This window comes from Lichenostomus cassidix, unplaced genomic scaffold, assembly GCF_008360975.1.
Source record: "Lichenostomus cassidix isolate B80296 unplaced genomic scaffold, HeHo_3.0 HiC_scaffold_34, whole genome shotgun sequence".
Taxonomy (NCBI): domain Eukaryota; kingdom Metazoa; phylum Chordata; class Aves; order Passeriformes; family Meliphagidae; genus Lichenostomus; species Lichenostomus cassidix.
Window position 1 is genome coordinate 2426356 of NW_028147431.1, and position 20474 is coordinate 2446829.

General features: G+C 55.8%; 1 protein-coding gene and 1 long non-coding RNA gene across 2 annotated transcripts in view; one reads left to right on the forward strand and one right to left on the reverse strand.

Moving 5' to 3' along the window:
- Nucleotides 1-19405, reverse strand: part of SRRT (serrate, RNA effector molecule) — a 24322-nt gene extending 4917 nt beyond the window's left edge. Inside the window, exons 1-18 of the mRNA XM_085045049.1 lie at nt 19250-19405; nt 18410-18529; nt 17307-17432; nt 16177-16332; nt 15088-15276; nt 12022-12191; nt 10557-10726; nt 10044-10151; nt 9507-9600; nt 7794-8014; nt 7623-7684; nt 7047-7125; nt 6308-6556; nt 5440-5637; nt 4439-4592; nt 2482-2675; nt 1185-1341; nt 189-281 (exon numbers count right to left, since the gene is read on the reverse strand). Of these exons, the coding sequence (XP_084901175.1) occupies nt 189-281; nt 1185-1341; nt 2482-2675; nt 4439-4592; nt 5440-5637; nt 6308-6556; nt 7047-7125; nt 7623-7684; nt 7794-8014; nt 9507-9600; nt 10044-10151; nt 10557-10726; nt 12022-12191; nt 15088-15276; nt 16177-16332; nt 17307-17432; nt 18410-18528 (2539 nt within the window). The 5' untranslated portion in view covers nt 18529; nt 19250-19405. The remainder of the gene's footprint in view (nt 1-188; nt 282-1184; nt 1342-2481; nt 2676-4438; nt 4593-5439; nt 5638-6307; nt 6557-7046; nt 7126-7622; nt 7685-7793; nt 8015-9506; nt 9601-10043; nt 10152-10556; nt 10727-12021; nt 12192-15087; nt 15277-16176; nt 16333-17306; nt 17433-18409; nt 18530-19249) is intronic.
- On the forward strand, nt 12185-14404 carry LOC146423176 (uncharacterized). Its single transcript, XR_014847641.1, has 3 exons — nt 12185-13136; nt 13169-13595; nt 13745-14404. It is a non-coding gene; the product is annotated as an uncharacterized LOC146423176 (long non-coding RNA).
- Nucleotides 19406-20474: the final 1069 nt, after the last annotated feature.

The following is a 20474-nucleotide window of genomic DNA, read 5'->3' on the forward strand; positions in this document are numbered from 1 at the left end:
AATCCCAAAAAAATCCCCAAAATCCCCCAAAAATCCCAACAAATCCCCAAAATTCCCCCAAGCCCCCCCCAAAATCCCTTAAAAATCTCCTAAAAATCCCCAAAAAGTCAAAAAAAATCCCAAAAAATCCCAAAAAAATCCCACAAAATCCCCAAAAATCCCCCAAGTCCCCCCAAACCCCGCCGTACCTCCGTAGCCCAGCATGGGGGGTCTGGGGGTCCCGTAGGGCATCAGCCCCTGCTGGGCCTGCGGCGGGTAGGGCAGAGCGCCGGGGGTCAGCCCTGGGGACAGGGACAGGGGTCACCAAGGGGTCACTCTGTGGTCACCCTGCGGCCACCAAGGGGGGTGGGGACAGCGGGGGGACCTGAGCTCTGTGACTATGGCAGATGGGATTCGGTTTAGGGGTTTTTGGGGGATTTTTGGGGAGGTTTTGGGGCTTTTGGGGGAGATTTTGAGGTTTTTTGGGGAGATTTTAGGGCTTTTGGGGCTTTTTAGGGAGATCTTGGGGTTTTTTGGGGTTTTTTTGGGGCTTTTTGGGGCTTTTGGGGGAGATTTTGGGGCTTTTGGGGGAATCTTTGGGGAGATTTTGGGGATTTTGGGGAGATTTTGAGGCTTTTTGGGGTTTTTTGGGGAGATTTTGGGGTTTTTTTAGGGAGATTTTGGGGCTTTTTGGGGGATTTTTGGGGAGATTTTGGGGAGGTTTTGGGGCTTTTTTGGGGAGATTTTGAGACTTTTTGGGGAGATTTTGGGGCTTTTTGGGGGATTTTTGGGGAGATTTTGGGGATTTTTGAGGCTGTTTTGGGGTCAGTTTCACCGTGGGACACTCTGCTGGGGAGGGAGGTGACACAGAGCCTGGGGGGTGACAGTGACCAGGGGAGGGGACAGAGACCCTGGGGTGACATGAGTGACCCGATGGGCCTGAGGGGAACTCCTGGTGACCCCTGGGAGTGACCAATGACCCCAGAGGTGACAGAGGTGACAGGGGAGGTGACACAGGTGACATACCTGTACTGGGGCCTGGCGCTGGACAGGGGGTGACAGGGAGGTGACAGGGGAGGTGACAGGGGAGGTGACAGAGGTGACACAGGAGGTGACAGGGGAGGTGACACAGGGGGTATGACAGGGGTGACAGAGGTGACACAGAGGTGACACAGGTGACACAGAGGTGACACAGGTGACATTACCTGCATTAGGTCCCGGAGCAGGTCCCCCCTTGCCCTCGGGCAGCGCTGGCCGCTTGGGATCCATCAGGAAGTTGTTGAAGAACAAAACCTCCTTGCGCACGGCGCTCATCTTGTCCCCGTGCTTGTTGAAGATGTGCTTCCGGACAAACTCGGGACCCTGCGGGGACATTGGGGACATTGGGGACATCAGGGACAGCCAGGGGATCGGGGACAGCCAGGGACACTGGGGGACATTAGGTCACACACGCTCTCATCTTGTCCCCGTGCTTGTTGAAGATGTGCTTCGACAAACTGATCCTGAGGGGACACCGGGGACATTGGGGACATCAGGACAGCCAGGGGACATTGGGGACATTGGGGACAGCCGGGGATCACAGACAGCCAGGGGACATTGGGGACACCCAGGGGACAGCCAGGGGACACCGGGGGAATATCGAGACATCAAGGCGATTGACCCCACTGTCCTGCAGAGCATCTCAAATGACCCCAGAGTGACCCCAATGACCCCTGGGATGTCCCCAGTGTCCCCACCTTGAACTTTTTCCCACTCAGGGGACACAGCCACTTGTCCTTGCCCAGCTCCTGGGTGTTGGCACTGAACCCAAAGTGTCCCCAGTGACCCCAGAGTGACCCCAATGACCCCTGGGATGTCCCCAGTGTCCCCACCTTGAACTTTTTCCCACTCAGGGGACACAGCCACTTGTCCTTGCCCAGCTCCTGGGTGTTGGCACTGAACCCAAAGTGTCCCCAGTGACCCCAGAGTGACCCCAATGACCCCTGGGATGTCCCCAGTGTCCCCACCTTGAACTTTTTCCCACTCAGGGGACACAGCCACTTGTCCTCGTCCAGCTCCTGGGTGTTGGCACTGAACCCAAAGCGTCCCCAATGACCCCAGAATGACCCCAGAGTGACCCCAACGACCCCAGAGTGACCCAAATGACCCCTAGGATGTCCCCAATGTCCCCACCTTGAACTTCTTGCCGCTGAGGGGACACAGCCACTTGTCCTTGCCCAGCTCCTGGGTATTGGCGCTGAACCCAAAGTGTCCCCAATGACCCCAGAGTGTCCCCAGTGACCCCAAAGTGACCCCGATGACCCCTGGGATGTCCCCAATGTCCCCACCTTGAACTTTTTCCCACTCAGGGGACACAGCCACTTGTCCTTGCCCAGCTCCTGGGTGTTGGCACTGAACCCAAAGTGTCCCCAGTGACCCCAAAGTGACCCAAATGACCCCAGAGTGTCCCCAGTGACCCCAGTGACCTCAGGGATGACCCCGGAGTGTCCCCAAAGTCCCCACCTTGAACTTTTTGCCGCTGAGGGGACACAGCCACTTGTCCTTGCCCAGCTCCTGGGTGTTGGCGCTGACGAACTTCTCCAGCTCCTGCTCGGGGTCCTTGCGGCCGAGGCGCTGAGCCTCCTCCTCGGGGACACTGCCCGGTCCGGCCAGCAGCGGGGCCAGCCGCGCCTCGAAGCCGCGCTGCCACTCGGACACTGCGGGGACACCACAGGTCAAAACCCCATAAAAACCCTGTAAAATCCCATAAAAATCCCATTAAAATCCCATAAAAATTGATTTAAAAATGGGAAATTGGGCTCGGACACTGCCCGGTCCGGCCAGCGCTGCCACTCGGACACTGCGGGGACACCGACTGCGGTCACTGGGAGTGACCAAAACCCCATAAAACACCATGAAAATAGATTTAAAAATGGGAAATTGGGCTCGGACACTGCCCTGTCCGGCCAGCACTGCCCCTCGGACACCGCGGGGACACCACACCAGAGATCAAAACCCCATAAAATCCCATAAAAACCCCGTAAAAACCCATAAAAATAGATTTTAAAATGGGAAATTGGGCTCGGACACTGCCCAGTCCGGCCAGCAGTGGCCAGCTGAGCCTCGAAGCCGCGCTGCCACTTGGATACTGCGGGGACAGCAAAGCAGAGATCAAAATCCCACAAAATCCCATAAAAACCCCATAAAAACCCCATAAAAACCCTGTAAAATCCCATAAAAACCCTGTAAAAACCTGATAAAAATTGATTTAAAAATGGGAAATTGAGCTCGGACACTGCCCGGTCCGGCCAGCACTGTCGCTCGGACACTGCAGGGACACCGACTGTGGTCACTGGGAGTGACCAAAACCCCATAAAACACCATAAAAACCCCATAAATCCTATAAAAACCCCGTAAAATCCCATAAAAACCCCATTAAAACCCGATAAAAATTGATTAAAAAAGGGAAATTGGGCTCGGACACTGCCCGGTCCGGCCAGCGCTGCCACTCGGACACTGCGGGGACACCAAACTGGTGAGATTAGGGTGACTTTGGGGTTATTTTCAGGGATTTTGGGCTCACCTTCCCCGTGTGACACCCTGTTAGGCGGCAGAGGGGGTTTTTGGGGTAATTTTGGGGTTTTTGGGGTGATTTTGGTGTTTTTTAGGCTCACCTTCCCCGTGTGACACCCTGTTAGGCGGCAGAGGTGGTTTTTAGGTTATTTTGGGGTAATTTTGGGGTTTTTTTGGCTCACCTTCCCCATGAGACACCCTGTTGGGTGGCAGAGGCAGTTTTTAGGGTGATTTTGGGGTAATTTTGGTGTTTTTTGTCTCACCTTCCCCATGAGACACCCTGTTGGGTGGCAGAGGGATTTGGATGGTTTTTAGGTTTATTTTAGGGTGATTTTGGTGGTTTTTTGGTTCACCTTCCCCATGTGACACCCTGTTGGGAGGCAGAGGGGGTTTTTAGGGTAATTTTCAGGGATTTTTGTCTCACCTTCCCTGTGTGACACCCTGATAGGTGGCAAAGGTGGTTTTTAGGTTATTTTGGGGTAATTTTCGTGTTTTTTGTCTCACCTTCCCCATGTGACACCCTGTTGGGAGGCAGAGGGGGTTTTTGGGGTGATTTTGGGGTTTTTGGGGTGATTTTGGTGTTTTTTTGTCTCACCTTCCCCGTGTGACACCCTGTTAGGTGGCAGAGGATTTTTTAGGGTTATTTTGGGGTTTTTTTGTCTCACCTTCCCCATGTGACACCCTGTTAGGTGGCAGAGGTGGTTTTTAGGTTATTTTGGGGTAATTTTGGGGTTTTTTAGGCTCACCTTCCCCATGTGACACCCTGTTGGGAGGCAGAGGGATTTGGATGGTTTTTTTAGGGTTATTTTAGGGTGATTTTGGGTTTTTTTGGCTCACCTTCCCCGTGTGACACCCTGTTAGGTGGCAGAGGATTTTTTAGGGTTATTTTCAGGGATTTTGGGCTCACCTTCCCCGTGTGACACCCTGTTGGGAGGCAGAGGTCCCCTGACGTGGATGATCCCACACCTGTTGGGCATCTCGTCCTCGTTGGGATACTCAGAGGTGTTGTAATAATCCACAGAGTGGACAATGCGCAGGTAGAGCAGCAGCCGGTCCAGCACCTGCAGGGACAGGGGGGCATTGAGGGGACATTAGGGACAGTGGGGACATTGGGGACATTGGGGACAGTGGGGACATCGGGGACATTGGGGACACTTTTGGGACAGTTTGGGAACACATTGGGGACACTTTGTGGACACTCAGGTGACACCTTGGGGACACCTTTGGGGACCCTTTTGGGACACTTATTGGACACTCAAGTGACACTTTGGGCACTCTCTGGGCACACCTTGGGGACACTTTGGGCACACCTTTGGGACACTTTGGGGACACTTTTAGGACACTTTGGGAACACATTAGGGACACTCTGTGGACACTCAGGGGAGACTTCTAGGACACCTTGGGGACACTTTTGGGAGCACATTAGGGACACTTTGTGGACACTCAGGTGACACCTTGGGGACACCTTTGTGGACACCTTGGGCACACCTTAGGGACACATTGGGGACACCTTGTAGACACTTTAGGGACACTTCTAGGACACCTTGGGGAAACTTTGGGCACACCTTTGGGACACTTTGGGGACACTTTTGGGACAGTTTGGGAACACATTAGGGACACTTTGTGGACACTCAGGGGAGACTTCTAGGACACCTTGGGGACACTTTTGGAAGCACATTGGGGACACTTTGTGGATACTCAGGTGACACCTTAGGCACACCTTGGGGACACTTTGGGGACACCTTGGGCACACCTTGAGCACACCTTGAGCACACCTTTGGGGACACTTTGAGCACACCTTGGAGACATTTTGGGCACACCTTGGGGACACCTTGGGGACACTCAGGTGACACTCTAGGCACACCGTGGGGACACTCAGGTGACACTTTGGGGACACTGTGGGCACACCTTGAGCAGCTTCTCGTCGCGCTCCACGGTGACCTCGGCCGGGTTGTTCTCCCGCGCAGTGTCCTCGCCGCTGGCCACGCCCTGTCCCTGTCCCTGGCCTTGTCCTTGTCCCTGTCCTTGTCCCAGCAGCTCCTCCTCCTCGGCGCTCACCTCCTCGATCAGGTAATCCGTGATGTGCCTCAGCACGGGGTTCTGGGCCTGGGGACAGCAGGGACAGCGTTGGGGACAGCCAGGGGACACTGGGGACATCATTGGGGACATCAGGGACACTGGGGATCAGGTAATCCGTGATGTGCCGCAGCACGGGATTCTGGGCCTGGGGACAGTGGGGACAGCGTTGGGGACAGCCAGGGGACAGCCAGGGGACACTGGGGACATTGGGGACATCAGGGACATTGGGGATCAGGTAATCTGTGATGTGCCGCAGCACCGGGTTCTGGGCCTGGGGACAGCGTTGGGGACAGCCAGGGGACACTGGGGACATCACAGGGGACATCCAGGGGACTTTGGGGATACTGGGGACATCCAGGGGACATTGGGGACATCAGGAACATTTGGGATGTCAGGGGAACTGGGGACACTGAGGATCCCCAGGGGACATTGTGGGGATGGTGACAGGACCCCAGTGACCCTCCCAGTGTCCCCAATGACCCTCCCAGTGACCCCAATGACCCCCAATGACCCTAATGACCCCAATGCCCTCCCAGTGACCCCAATGACCCCCAGTGTCCCCAGTGTCCCTCCCAGTGACCCCAATGACCCTCCCAGTGTCCCCAATGACCCTCCCAGTGTCCCCAGTGTCCCCAATAACCCCCAATGCCCTCCCAGTGTCCCCAATGCCCTCCCAGTGTCCCCAGCTCCCCCTCACCCCGGGGTCAGCGGTGGGGGGTGGCTCGGGGTCCCCGTGGGTGTCACTGTCCCCAGGGGTGTCCTGGCCGGCCGCCGCCGTCCCCGGGGGGCTCCAGAGCCTGGCGCGAGCGTCCAGCGCCTGGACGAGGCGAGCGGCCAGCTTGATGTCGTGCCGGACGATGGGACGGTGCTGCGTGAGGCCGGAGACGTTCCGGACACGGCGAGTCAGGTCGCGGTTCACGCCGGGGCTGAGCTCGCACTCCCTGAGCTGGGGAATCCCAAAAATGTCCCAAAATTATCCCAAATTCACCCCAAATTCACCCCAAAACCCAGCCCGGTTCACACTGGGGCTGAGCTCGCACTCCTTGAGCTGAGAAATCCCAAAATTATCCCAAAATTCATCAGAATAACCCCAAAATCTAGTCCAGTTCACGCCGGGGCTGAGCTCGCACTCCCCGAGCTGAGGAATCCCAAAAACATCCCAAAATTATCCCAAATTCACCCCAAAACCCAGCCTGGTTCACGCCGGGGCTGAGCTCGCACTCCCTGAGCTGGGAAAAGATCCCAAAAAATCCCTAAATTATCCCAAATTGACCCCAAAACCCAGCCCGGTTCACACCGGGGCTGAGCTCACATTCCCTGAGCTGGGGAATCCCAAAAACATCCCAAAATCACCCCAAACTCACCCCTCAGCCCCCCCCAATTCCCCCCTCAGCCCCAGAGACCCCAAAAGGCCCTGATTTTCCCCCAAAACGCACCCGGATGTTCTGCAGGCTCCAGCAGATCTCTTTGATGTTCACGCTGCGGTCGAAGGTCACCCAACCCCTCCTGAAGAACCTGGGGAAGGGAAAAAGAGCCTCTGTGAGCCCAAAAACCCCGAAACCCACCCCAAAATCACCCGAAAAACCCTGAAATCCACCCCAAAATCCCCAAAAAAACCCCAAAATCCACCCCAAAACCCCCCAAAAAACCCCAAAATCCACCCCAAAACCCCCCAAAAAACCCCCCAAAAACCACCCCAAACCTCCCAAATCCACCCCAAACCCACCAAAAAAACCCAAAATGCCCCCAAAACCCCCCAAAAAACCCAAAATCCACCCCATACTCCCAAACCCCCAAAATCTACCCCAAAACCTCCCAAAACTCCAAATCCACCCCAAACCCCAAAAAACACCCCAAAACCCCCAAAACCCCAAATCCCCCCCAAAACCCCCCAAACCCACCTCAAAACCTCCCAAAAACTCCAAATCCACCCCAAGCTTCCCAACAAACCCCAAAATCCAACCCAAAACCCCCCAAAAAACCCCAAAAACCCCCCAAACCCCCCAGCTCACCTCCTCTCGGGCTGCGGCTCCGACAGCGCCACGCGCATGAAGCCGGGGTAGCGCTTGCAGAGCTGGGGGGCACAGGGGGCGTTTCTGGGGGGGCTTGTCGGGGTTCTGGGGTCTCCCGGGGCGCTCAGCCCCTCCCCAGGACCCCAAATCCCCGCCGGGGTGGTCGCTCACCGCCACGATCTCGGCCTGGGCGATGTTGGGCGCGATGTTGCGCATGAACAGCGAGCAGGTCTTGTGCAGGGGGCGAGGTTTGGGGTCTGGGGCGCCGCCCGCCGCCCCGCCGCCCCCCGCGACCCCCTCCTTGGCCTTCTGGGGAGGGGACGGCGTGGCCGCGGCCGGAGGCGTGGTGGCATCGTCCTCCTCGGCGTGGCTTTTGTCGTCCTTGGGCTCCTCTGCGGGGGGACAGAGGGGACACCGCGGGGTGGGTTCAGAGACAGCCTGCCCCGAAATCCCAGCGACCTCGGAGCTGCCCCAGAGACCCCGAAACTCCGAGAGACCCCAAAAACCCCAGAGAGCCTAAAAACCCCAGAGAGCCTAAAACCCCCAGAGACCCCAAAAACCCCAGAGAGCCTAAAAACCCCAGAGACCCAAAACCCCCAGAGACCCAAAACCCCCAGAGACCCCAAAGACCCCAAAAACCCCAAAAACCCCAGAGAGCCTAAAAGCCCCAGAGACCCCAAAAACCCCAGAGACCCCAAAACTCCCAGAGAGCCTAAAATCCCCAGAGACCCCAAAAATCCCCAGAGACCCCAAAAACCCCAGAGAGCCTAAAACCCCCAGAGACCCCAAAAATCCCCAGAGACCCCAAAAATCCCCAGAGACCCCAAAAACCCCCGGAGACCCCAAAAATCCCAGAGAGCCTAAAAACCCCAGAGACCCCAAAACCCCCAGAGACCCTGAAAACCTCCAGAGACCCCAAAAACCCCCAAAGACCCCAGAAACCCCAGAGACCCCAGAGACCCCAAAAACCCCAAAACCCCGAGACCCCAAAAACCCCAGAGACCCCAAAAACCCCAGAGACCCCAGAAACCCCAGAGACCCCAGAAACCCCAGAGACCCCAAAACCACCAGAGACTCCAAAAATCACCAGAGACCCAAAATCCCCAGAGACCCCAAAATCCCAGAGATCCCAAAAACCCCCAGAGACCCCAAAAACCCCAGAGACTCCCAAAAACCCCCAAAGACCCCAGAAACCCCAGAGACCCTGAAAACCCCCAGAGACCCCAGAAACCCCGAAAACCCCCAGAGACCTCGAAAACCTCCAGAGACCCCAAAACCCTGAGACCCCAAAACCCCAGAGAGCCTAAAAGCCCCAGAGACCCCAAAAACCCCCGGAGACCGCAAAATCCCCAGAGACCCCAAACCTTCACTGGATATCCCCTCATGCCCTCCCACCACACCATCCCCTCACGCTTTTCCCGCCTTTTTCTCCCCTCACGCTTTTCCCGCCTTTTTCAATCCCCCTCACAAACTCACCCAATCACCCCCAAGGCCTCCAAACTCCCCCTGGAGACCCCAAATCCCCCCCAGACCCTCCCAGGACCTCAGGGACACCTCAAACGTCCCCGATGTCCCCTCAGGGAACCCCCAAACCCCCCAAATGTCCCCAGTGTCCCCTCAGGGACACCCCAAACCCCCCCAATGTCCTTGATGTCCCCTCAGGGACACCCCAAACACCCCCCAATGTCCCCAATGACCCTCAGGGACACCCCAAACCCCCAACCCCAGTGTCCCCTCAGGGACACCCCAAACCCCCCGAATGTCCCCAGTGTCCCCTCAGGGACACCCCAAACCCCCCTGAATGTCCCCGGTGACCCCTCAGGGACACCCCAAACCCCCCTGAATGTCCCCAGTGTCCCCTCAGGGACCCCCCAGGCCCCTCACCGTCCTTGTTTTGGGCTCTCCTGTTTCCCCCCTCGCTGTCCCCGCTGTCACTGTCACCGTCCTCGCTGTCCCGACTGCGCTGACGCTGCCGCGCCTGCAGGGGGCGCAGCGAGAATGGCGTCAGGGGCGGGGCTTGGGGAAAGGGGCGGGGTCCGGGTTACAGGGGTGGGGCTTGGGGAAGGGGCGGGGTCCGGGTTACAGGGGCGGGGCTTGGGGAAAGGGGCGGGGTCCGGGTTACAGGGGCGGGGCTTGGGGAAAGGGGCGGGGTCTGGGGTAAAGGGGCGGGGCTTGGGGAGAAAGGGGAGGAGCCTAAAGGAAAGGGGAGGGGTTTTAAGGGAATGGGAGGGATTTAAGATGATTTAATTAGGATGGGAGGAGCTTACATGGGGAGGATTGAAGGGGAGGAGCCTGAGGAAAGAGGAGGGGCTTGAAGGAAGGGGTGTGGCTTGGCTAAAGGGGTGGGTTTAATGGGGAGGGGCTTGTCAGAAAGGGGTGTGGCTTAAGGGGTGTGGTCTGTTTGGGGGCGTGTCCACTGACCTTGGCCCCGCCCTCCTTGTCGCCCTCCTCAGCCTTGGGCTTGTCTGGCTCCTCCTCCTCCGGCCCCACCCCTGCTGCAGGCTCCGCCCCTGGCTCCGCCCCCTCAGCCTGTGGGGAGAAGAGGAGTCAAAGGAGACCTCAAAGGGACCCCAAAGGGATGCCAGGGGACCCCAAAGGGATGCCAGGGGACCCCAAAGAGACCCCAAAGGGACCCCAAAGGGACCCCAAAGGAGACCAAAGGGACCCCAAAGGGATGCCAAAGGAGACCAAAGGGACCCCAAAGGAGACCCCAAAGGAGACCCCAAAGGGATGCCAGGGGACTCCAAAGGAGCCAAAGCGACTCCAGGGAACCTCAAAGGAAACCCCAAAGGAAACCCCAAAGGAAACCCTAAAGGGACTCCAGGAAACCCCAAAGGAGACCCCAAAGGGATGCCAGGGGACCTGAAAACTCCCCAGGGGATCCCAATTTCCCCAGGGGATCCCAAATTCCCCAGGGGACCCAAAACCCCTGACCTTGGAGCTGTCATCGCCATCGGCGCGCTCTGAGGGGTTCTTCCCGGGCGGCTCCGGTGGCCGCGGCTCCTCCTTTTTGGGGCCTTCGGCCTTTTCTGTCCGCTCCTCCTCCTCCTCCTGCTCCAGGATCCGCAGGTCGTTCTCTGTTCCCCCTTCCATCTTAATCACCGCTGCGGAACGTGGAAAATTGGGTTAAAAACACTGAAAAATGGGTCGGGAATTCCTGAAACTGGGATCAGGAGTTGAGGAGGGGAGGGATCTGACACCTCCTGCATCTTAGTCGCTGCTAGGATTGGGGAAAAAAAGGGGAAATTGAGGAAAAAAATCCCCAAAACTTGAGAGAAAAAACCTCAAAACCTGTTTTTCTTCGCCTCGCAGTTTTCCCGCCTTTTTCTCCCCTCACGTTTTCCCGCCTTTTTCTCCCCTCATGTTTTCCCGCCTTTTTCTCCCCTCACGCTTTCCCGCCTTTTTCTCCCCTCACGCTTTCCCGCCTTTTTCTCCCCTCATGTTTTCCCGCCTTTTTCTCCCCTCACACTTTCCCGCCTTTTTCTCCCCTCACGACTTCCAATTTCAGCAACGCCCCGAAATGGATTAAAAACACGCAAAACCAGATTAAATCCACACGGAAACAGCTTAAAAACACCCAAAAACACGCCGAGAAACACAGAAAAGATCGGGAAATGCAAAAATGGAGAAGAAACACTCAAATAAGGTCAGAAACACCAGAAAATGGTTCTGCAATATTTCTGGGGGATGAGAATGATTTTGAAGGGTTTTTCTGGAGCGGCAGGGGTGCTTTTTGGGGTGTCAGGGATGTTTTTGGTGTGTCAGGGATTTTGGGGTTGTTTCTGGGGGTTTTGAGATGGGATTTGGAGTGTCAGGGAGAGATTTTGGTGGTTATTTTCAGGCTGCCACCATTGACAGGCGTCTCTGAGGGGTCTGAATGGGATTTTTGGGCTATCAGGGGATTTTTTGGGATTTTTTTGGTGTGTCAGGGATTTTGGGGGTTTTGAGATGGGATTTGGGGTGTCAGGGAGAGATTTTTGTGGCTGTTTTTAGGCTGCCACCACTGACAGGCGTCACTGAGGGATCTAAATGGGATTTTTGGGTTATCAAGGTGTTTTTGGGGTGTTTTTGGGGTGTTTTTGGGGTACCTGCATTGAGCGTTTTGATTATCTGGGATTTTTGGGTTATCGGGGAGTTTTTTGGGTGCTTTTGGGGTGTTTTTTGGGGTACCTCCATCGAGGGTTTTGATGATCTGGGATTTCTGGTCTGTCAGTTAGTTTTTTGGGTGTTTTTGGAGTGTTTTTTTAGGTGTTTTTGGGGTGGTTTTGGGTGTTTTCGGGGTACCTGCATCGAGGGTTTTGATGATCTGGGATTTTTGGGTTAGCAAGGTGGTTTTTGGGTGTTTTTGGAGTGGTTTTTTAGGTGTTTTTGGGGTGTTTTTAGGGTGTTTTCGGGGTACCTGCATCGAGGGTTTTGATGATCTGGGGCGCGCGGTCGATGTCCAGCAGCAGGTTGTCGAACCAGCCGTGTTCCCAGAGGTACAGAAAAACCCCAAGGCGATTCCTGAGGGCAGCCTGAGCCTCCTGCTGCCTCTTCCCAGCCTCGTCAGGGTGGTACTTGGAGCGGAACCTAAAATAATCGGGGGAAAAAAGGGGAAAAACGGGGAAAAAGCGGTTTAGAGAGCTGCTCGAAACCCCTCAGACCCGCACGGTGAGGGGGGGGAACCCCAAATCGGGGGTTTTTGGGGAGTTTGGGATATTGGGGAAATGGGAATTCACAATTTCGGGAGCGGGGAAGGTGGGGAGCCCAAATTTGGGGAGGGGGGAATCCCAAATGTAAAAATTGGGAAGGGGGAGATCCTGAACAGGGAGGGAAACTCCTGGGTTTTGGGGTATTTGGGGAGGGGGAGACCCCAAATTTAGGGGAGAAACCCCCAGTCTGGTAAAATTGGGGTCAGGAAACCAAATTTCTGAGAGATGAGAACCCTCAGTGTCCCCTAAACTGGGGGAGCTCTGAGTCCCCTCAGGAGGTTGAGGTTTTGAGGTGTTTCTGATGTTTTTTGGGTTATTTTCAGGGGTTTTTGGGGGTATTCTACGTTGGTTTTGCTAGTATTTTGAGAATGTTTTCATTGGGGTTTTTGGGATGTTTTTGGGGTGTTTGTGAGAGTTTTTTGAGGGTGCTTGCAGGAATTTTTTGAGTTTTTTACTTTACAAGAATGTTTCAGATATAATTTTTGTGCTTTCAGGGGTTTTCATGCAGGCTTGGGGGGATTTTTTGTACGATCTGCGTTGGTTTTGAGACTCTTTTCAGAATGTTTTTTTGGGGTGATTTGAGGCATTTTCAGACATGTTTTTGGCTACTTTTCAACTGTTTACTTTTCAGCGTTTTTGGGCTGTTTTGGCACATTTTTGGTGTGATTTAGGGGGACTTTCCAGAGTGTTTTTCGGCAGGTTCTGGGATGTTTTCGGGTGCCTTTTGAAGGCATTTTTGGAGGGTTTTTGGGGCATTCCTGGGTTTTCTGAGTTGGTCTGGGGTGTTTTTGGGTGGCTCTGAGATGGTTTGGGGTGTTTTTGGGTGGCTCTGAGATGGTTTGGGGTGTTTTTTAGGAGGCTCTGAGATGATTTGGGGTGTTTTTGGGGCCGTTTTGGGTGTCCCAACGTGACTTAGGGTGTTTTTGGGTGGCTCTGAGCCGTGTCTGAGGGCAATCCAGGTGTCCCAGGTGTCCCGGGGAGGTCATACCTACACTCGCCGCGAGCGTCGCCGTCCGCCGGGCCCCGAAAACTGCGGCGTTTTTAAAACCCCGGCCCCGAAATCGGCCGCTTTTTGGCACAAACCCCCCCAAAAATAAAACAACAAAGGTCCCTGGCTGCGTCCTGCACTGTGACCTCGCCGCATTGTGCGCGGCCCCGCCCTCTCTGCCTGCCCCGCCCGGCGGCTCCGCGGCTCCCGAGGCGCTGGGAGAGAAGGGAAGCGTTAAATCCCGAGAAACCCCCGAAACCCACCCCGAAACCACCCCAAATCCAGCTCCCGAGGGTGCTGGGAAAGGAGAGAAACATTAAATCTCCACAGATCCCAAATCCACCCCGAAACCACCCCAAATCCAGCTCCTGAGGAGCTGGAAGAGAGAGAAAACGTGAAATTAACACAGACCCCGAAAATCCACCCCAAATCCAGCTCCCGAGGAGCTGGGAGAGAAAGGAAATGTGAAATTAACACAAATCCCAAAAATCCACCCCAAAACCACCCCAAATCCAGCTCCCGAGGAGCTGGGAGAGAAGGAAAATGTGAAATTAACACAGACCCCGAAAATCCACCCCAAAACCACCCCAAATCCAGCTCCCGAGGGTGCTGGGAAAGGAGAGAAACATTAAATCTCCACAGATCCCAAATCCACCCCGAAACCACCCCAAATCCAGCTCCTGAGGAGCTGGGAGAGAAGGGAAACATTAAATCCCCAGAGACCCCAAAAATCCAAACATCCACCCCAAATCCAGCTCCCATGGCACCGGGAGAGAAAGGACACATCAAATCCCAAAAATCCACCCCAAATCCCAACCGAGTGACCCCCCAGGGTGGGTTTGGGGAGGTTTTTTTAGGGTGCAGAATATTTTTTGGAATTACAGCATTTTTAGGGGCTTGGAAAATTTTTTTGGGGGTGCAAATGTTGTTTTTGGAAATCCAGAAATTTGTTTTGGAATTACATAATTTTTCATTGAGGTGCAGAATTTTTAACTTTTTGGCAGCACAAGGATTGTTTTAAAAATGCAGAATATTTTCTTGGGTTACCAATTTTTTTGGGGTGCAGATTTTTTTTGGAAACTCAGATATTTTTTTCAGTGCAGTTTTTTCCAGGCTTTCTTTTTTGGGGGATGACCCCATCTTTCAGAGGATAAATGAGACTTTCTTGGGATTTAAATTATTTTTTAAATCACAAGTTATTTTTCATATAGTTTCTTTGACAATTATTACAGCACTTTTACAATACAATTTGATTTTAACTTATTGATTCCTTTAACTACCCCACTTTTCTTCAATACAAATTTTTTTGGAACACAAAATTTTTCTTAAAACTTGCACATTTTTCATTACAAGTAACAAATTTTTAATCCAAATCTTTTTTGGGTGCTGCACTTTTTTCAAGAATTACACTGTTATTTCCATCACTCACTTTTCCGACGCTCATCACCAACATTTTTCTGGATTCCCAATTTATTTTTGAACCCAAATTTTATTTTTTGGATCCCATTTCTTATGAGACAGAGTTATTTTCCAAATACGACTTTTTGTCAAATGCAGTTTTTCTACAGTTCAAATTATTTAAATAATTTGAACAAAGAAATAAATCTTCAAATATTTTTTAAAAATCCCATTTTTCTGGGAATTCACCACATTTCAGCTGCCGATCTCCTCCCAGGCACCCATTTTTTCAGGACACAGCAATTTTTCGGGGAAACAAACCATTTTCTGGGGAATATAAACAATTTTTCGGGGCATTTTGGAGGTGCCCAAGCCCCCCAGCACGTACCACTCCTCGTCCTTGTGCGCCAGGAAGAACTCCTGCAGCTGCTGCCGGCGGAAGTCCAGCTTGTAGTCGTTGTAGCGCTTGACCGCCTCGGTCTCGTCCACCGCATCGTCCAGCGACAGCAGGAACTCCTTGAAGCTCTTCATCACCGGCGGCGCCAGGCCAAGGTCCACCTCGGCGATGGTGCCCAGTCTGGGGGTGTGGGGTCAGTATCGGGGGGTTTGGGGTGAATATTGGGGGTTTGGGGTCTTTATCGGGTGTTTGGGGTCATTATTGGGGATGGGGTCTTTGTGGGGTTTCATCACCGGCGGCGCCAGGCCAAGGTCCACCTCGGCAATGGTGCCCAGTCTGGGGTGTGGGGTCAGTATCGGGGGTTTGGTGGTCATTATTGGGGGATTTGGGGTCAGTATTGAGGGGTTTGGGGTGAATATTGGGGGGTTTGGGGTCTTTATCGGGGTGTTTGGGGTCATTATTGGGGGATTTGGGGTCATTATTGGGGGGTTTGGGGTCATTATTGGGGGGTTTGGGGTCATTATTGGGGGATTTGGGGTCTTTATCAGGGGTTTGGGGTCATTATTGGGGGTTTGGGGTCAATGTGGGGCAGTTTGGGGTCAATGAGGGGCACTTTAGGGTCATTATTGGGGGTTTAGGGTCAATATGGGTGAATCCCAAGTCGTTATGGGAGTTTGGGGTCAATTGTTGGGGTTTCAGGGATCCCGAGGGGTGTGTTTTTGGGGTTGATTGTTGGGGTTTCAGGGATCCCGAGGGGTGTGCAGATCCCAGGTGTGTTTTTGGGGTGATTTGTGGGGTTTTTGGGATCCCAAGGGGTGTGGTTTTGGGGTGATTTGTGGGGTTTTTGGGATCCCGGCTGTGTTTTTGGGGTGATCTGTGGGGTTTCAGGGGTGTGTGGGTCCTGGCTGTGTTTTTGGGGTGATTTGTGGGGTTTCAGGGATCCCGAGGGGTGTGGTTTTGGGGTGATTTGTGGGGTTTTTGGGATCCCAAGGGGTGTGGTTTTGGGGTGATCTGTGGGGTTTCAGGGGTGTGCAGATCCCGGCTGCGTTTTTGGGGTGATTTGTGGGGTTTTGGGCTCACCTGGCCTGGATGGGCAGCAGCTGGTGCTGCAGGAGCTGGTGCTGCATGTCGTGGGGTCCCCACGGGGTCTGGGGGGGACCGTAGGTGGGGCCGGCGCCGCCCCCGCTGTAGGGCAGCTCGTAGCCGCTGTGGTACGGGTCACTGCCGTGGTCATCCCTGCGGTCAGTGGGGGTCACAGGTCATTTAGGGTCACAGAGGTTTGGGATTTGGGGTTTAGGGGTCACTGCTGTGGTCATCCCTGCGGTCAGTCGGGGTCACAGGTCATTTAGGGTCACACAGATTTGGGATTTGGGGGTTTAGGGCCTCAGGGGTCACTGCCGTGGTCATCCCTGCGGCCAGTCAGGGTCACAGGTCATGTAGGGTCAGGGGGTCAGGGGGATTTGGGATTTTTTGGGGATCTCTCACCAGTCCCACACAGCCTCTTCAGGAAGATAAACTGGAGAGGATTTTGGGGTGGATTTGGGGATTTTTTGGGGGGGATTTGGGGTTTATTTTGGGGTCTCTCCAGTCCCTGTGCAGCCGTTTCAGGATAAGGAATTGAACAGGATTTTGGGGTGAATTAGGGTGTTTTTGGGGTGGATTTGGGGTCTCTCACCAGTCCCTGCACAGCCGTTTCTGCGGCGGGGAACTGAACAGGATTTAGGATGGATTTGGGGTTTATTTTGGGGTTTTTCAGGTCTCTCACCAGTCCCTGCGCAGCCGTTTCTGCGGCAGGGAATTGAACAGGATTTTGGGGTGTTTTTGGGGTTTATTTTGGGGTCTCTCACCAGTCCCTGCGCAGCTGTTTCTGCAGCGGGGAATTGAACAGGATTTTGGGGTGAATTAGGGTGTTTTTGGGGTTTTTCAGGTCTCTCACCAGTCCCTGCGCAGCTGTTTCTGCGGCGGGGTATCGGGCAGGATTTTGGGGTGAATTAGGGTGTTTTTGGGGTTTATTTTAGGTCTCTCACCAGTCCCTGCGCAGCTGTTTCTGCGGCGGGGTATCGGGCAGGATTTTGGGGTGAATTAGGGTGTTTTTGGGGTGGATTTGGGGTCTCTCACCAGTCCCTGCGCAGCCGTTTCTGCGGCGGGGTATCGGGCAGGATTTTGGGGTGAATTAGGGTGTTTTTGGGGTTTATTTTGGGGTCTCTCACCAGTCCCTGCGCAGCCGTTTCTGCGGCGGGCTCAGCTCGTGCCGCGGCGGGGAGAACCGTTCCCGCCGGGTTCGGTCATAGTCCCGGTAATCGCGGCTGCGGCGCTCCCGACCCCGCTCCCAGTCCCTGTGTGGGGACAAAACCCCAAAATCAGTGACCTTCCCTTCCCCGCTCCCAGTCCCTGTGTGGGGACAAACCCTAAAATCAGTGACTTTCCCTGTCCCGCTCCCAGTCCCTGTGTGGGGACAAAACCCCAAAATCAGTGACCCCCAGCCCCGCTCCCAGTCCCTAATTAGGGACAAACCCCAAATCAGTGACCTTCCCCACCCTGCTGATCCCCCCGACCCCGCTCCCAGTCCCTGTGTGGGGACAAACCCTAATCAGTGACCCCCTTCCCTGCTCCCAGTCCCTGTTTGGGGACAAAACCCCAAATCAGTGACCTTCCCCGGCCCCACTGACCCCCAGCCCCGCTCCCAGTCCCTGTGTGGGGACAAAACCCCAAAATCAGTGACCCCCAGCCCCGCTCCCAGTCCCTAATTAGGGACAAACCCCAAATCAGTGACCTTCCCCACCCTGTTGCCAGTCCCTGTTTGGGGACAAAAACCCAAAATCAGTGGCCTTCCCCTCCCTGCTGACCCCAGTTCCTATTTGGGGACAAACCCCAAAATCAGTGACCTTCCCCTCCCCATCCCCAGTCCCTAATTGGGGACAAAACCCCGAATCAGTGACCTTCCCCTCCCTGCTGACCCCAGTCGCTATTTGAGGACAAAATCCCAAAATCAGTGATTTTCCCCAGCCCTGTTCCCTGTCCCTATTTGGGGACAAAACCCTAAAATCAGTGACCTTCCCCTCCCAACTGACCCCAGTCCCTAACTGGGGACAAAACCCCAAATCAGTGACCTTCCCTACCCCAGTGACCCCAGTCCCTAATTAGGGACAAACCCCAAAATCAGTAACCCCCAGCCCCGCTCCCAGTCCCTGTTTGGGGACAAATCCCAAAACCAGTGACCCCCACCCCATTCCCAGTCCCTATTTGAGGACAAAACCCCAAACCAGTGACTGTCCCCTCCCCGCTGACCCCCCCGGCGCCGCTGGTCACTCACCGGTCACTCCAGTCGTCGCGCCGCCGCTCGTCCCTCTCCCGGGATCGGTCATAGTCGCTCCGCTCCCGCCGGAACTTGTCCCTGCGGCGCCGGTCGTACTCGTCATCGCTGTCCCCCATCCTGGGGGGACACCGGCGGTCAGCGGGGCGGGGAGACCCCGACTGACCCCGAGTGACCCACTGACCGCAGCCCCCGGGACCCCAAACCTGACAGAGAGACCCCCGAGTGACCCCGAGTGACCCACTGACCGAGGCCTCAGCGCCCCAGGGACCCCAAAACTGACCCCAAACCTGACAGAGAGACCCCAAAGTGACCCCAAATGTGACCCCAAGTGACCCACAGACTCCCCCAAATACCCATCCCAGCCCCCCAGGACCCCCAAATCCTAATCCTTGCCCCCCGAGACCCCAAATCCTCACCCCAGACCGCCGAGACCCCAAATCTGACCCCAAACCGAGACCTCCCTGGATCCCTCACATCAAACCCCAAATCTGAGACCCTCCAGACCCCAAATGACCTCCCCAAAGCCCCCCCAGACCAGAGACCCTCCCAGGACCCCCAAACCCCCACCCCAGCCCCCCAGGACCCCCAGATCCCCACCTCAGCCCCACAATTTCCCCAATTTCCCCACAAATTTCCCCAAATTTCCCCACAAATTTCCCCAAATTTCCCCGAAATTTCCCGCCGAACCCTCAGCCCCCGAGCCCCCTCACGACCGGCCTGGCTGATGCCTTGCGGCACCCCATCGCCCCCATCCCCCCCCCGCCCCCTCCCCCCACCCCTCAGCCCCCTGCTGGTCACGCCGCCGCTCCGTGACGTCACACCGGGACCCCCCCGGACCTGCCGCGCGCCCCGGCCCCGCGCGCCGCTGCCCGCTCGCTTCCGGCCCGCGCCGGCCGGAAGTGACGCCGAGCGGCGCCGCCAAGATGGCTCCGCCGGAACCGGGGGGGGGAGAGCGGCGGCGGCCGCTCCGGTCGGCGGGGAGGACCGCGCCGCTGGTTTGCCGTCCCCACCCTCCGGGGGTTTACCCGCTGCCGCTCCGGTTTGAACGGGCAGAGGAACCGCCCAGGCCGCTGCCGGAGCTCCCCGCGAGGCCCGGCGGCAGGCCCGGCCGGCCGGCGCGCTCCTCTCTATGGTCACCGGCGGCGCTCTGGCCGCGGCCGGGAGGACTCGCTCTCGGTGGTGCTCCGCCCCCGCCGCGCTCCCATTGGCCGCCGCTCCCCCCGCGCGCGCGCGCAGGCCACGCCCACCCCGCCATCTTCTCCGCGCGCGGGGGGGTCACGTGACGCGGGGGGGGTTGCCGCGCCGCCATTTTGTCTCGCGGAGCTTCGCGCATGCGCGGAGAGAGTCCTGAGGCTGCGCCGGGCAGCGCCTGTGCCAGTTGGGACCAGTTCGGACCAGTATAGACCAGTTTGGACCAGTATGGACCAGTATGGACCAGTATAGACCAGTATGGACCTGTTTGGACCAGTTTGGACCAGTTTGGACCAGTTCGGACCAGTTGGGACCAGTTTGGGACCAGTATGGACCAGTGCGGACCAGTATGGGACCAGTATGGAGCAGTATGAACCAGTATGGACCAGTATAGACCAGTATGGACCAGTATGGACCAGTATAGACCAGTATGGACCAGTTTGGGACCAGTTTGACACCAGTGTGACACCAGTATGGACCAGTACGGACCAGTTTGGCCTCAGTATGGCACCAGTTTGGGACCAGTATGGCACCAGTTTGACACCAGTGTGACACCAGTGCTCCCAGTATGGCCCCAGTGTCCTCCCAGTGCTCCCAGTTCCCTCCCAGTGCTCCCAGTGCTCCCCAGATGTTCAGGATGTTTGTAGGGATTGGTGAGACCCTCTTACTGGTTTATACTGGTTTATACTGGTCCAGTTCCCCTCTCTGCTCTCCCAGCCATTCCCAGTCATTCCCAGTTCCCCCCAGTTCCCTCCCAGTCATTTCCAGTCCATTCCCAGTTCCCCTCTCTGCCTCTTCCAGTCCCTCCCAGTCCGCCCAGTTCCCCTCTGTCCCTCTCCCAGTCATTCCCAGTCCCTCCCAGTTTGCCCAG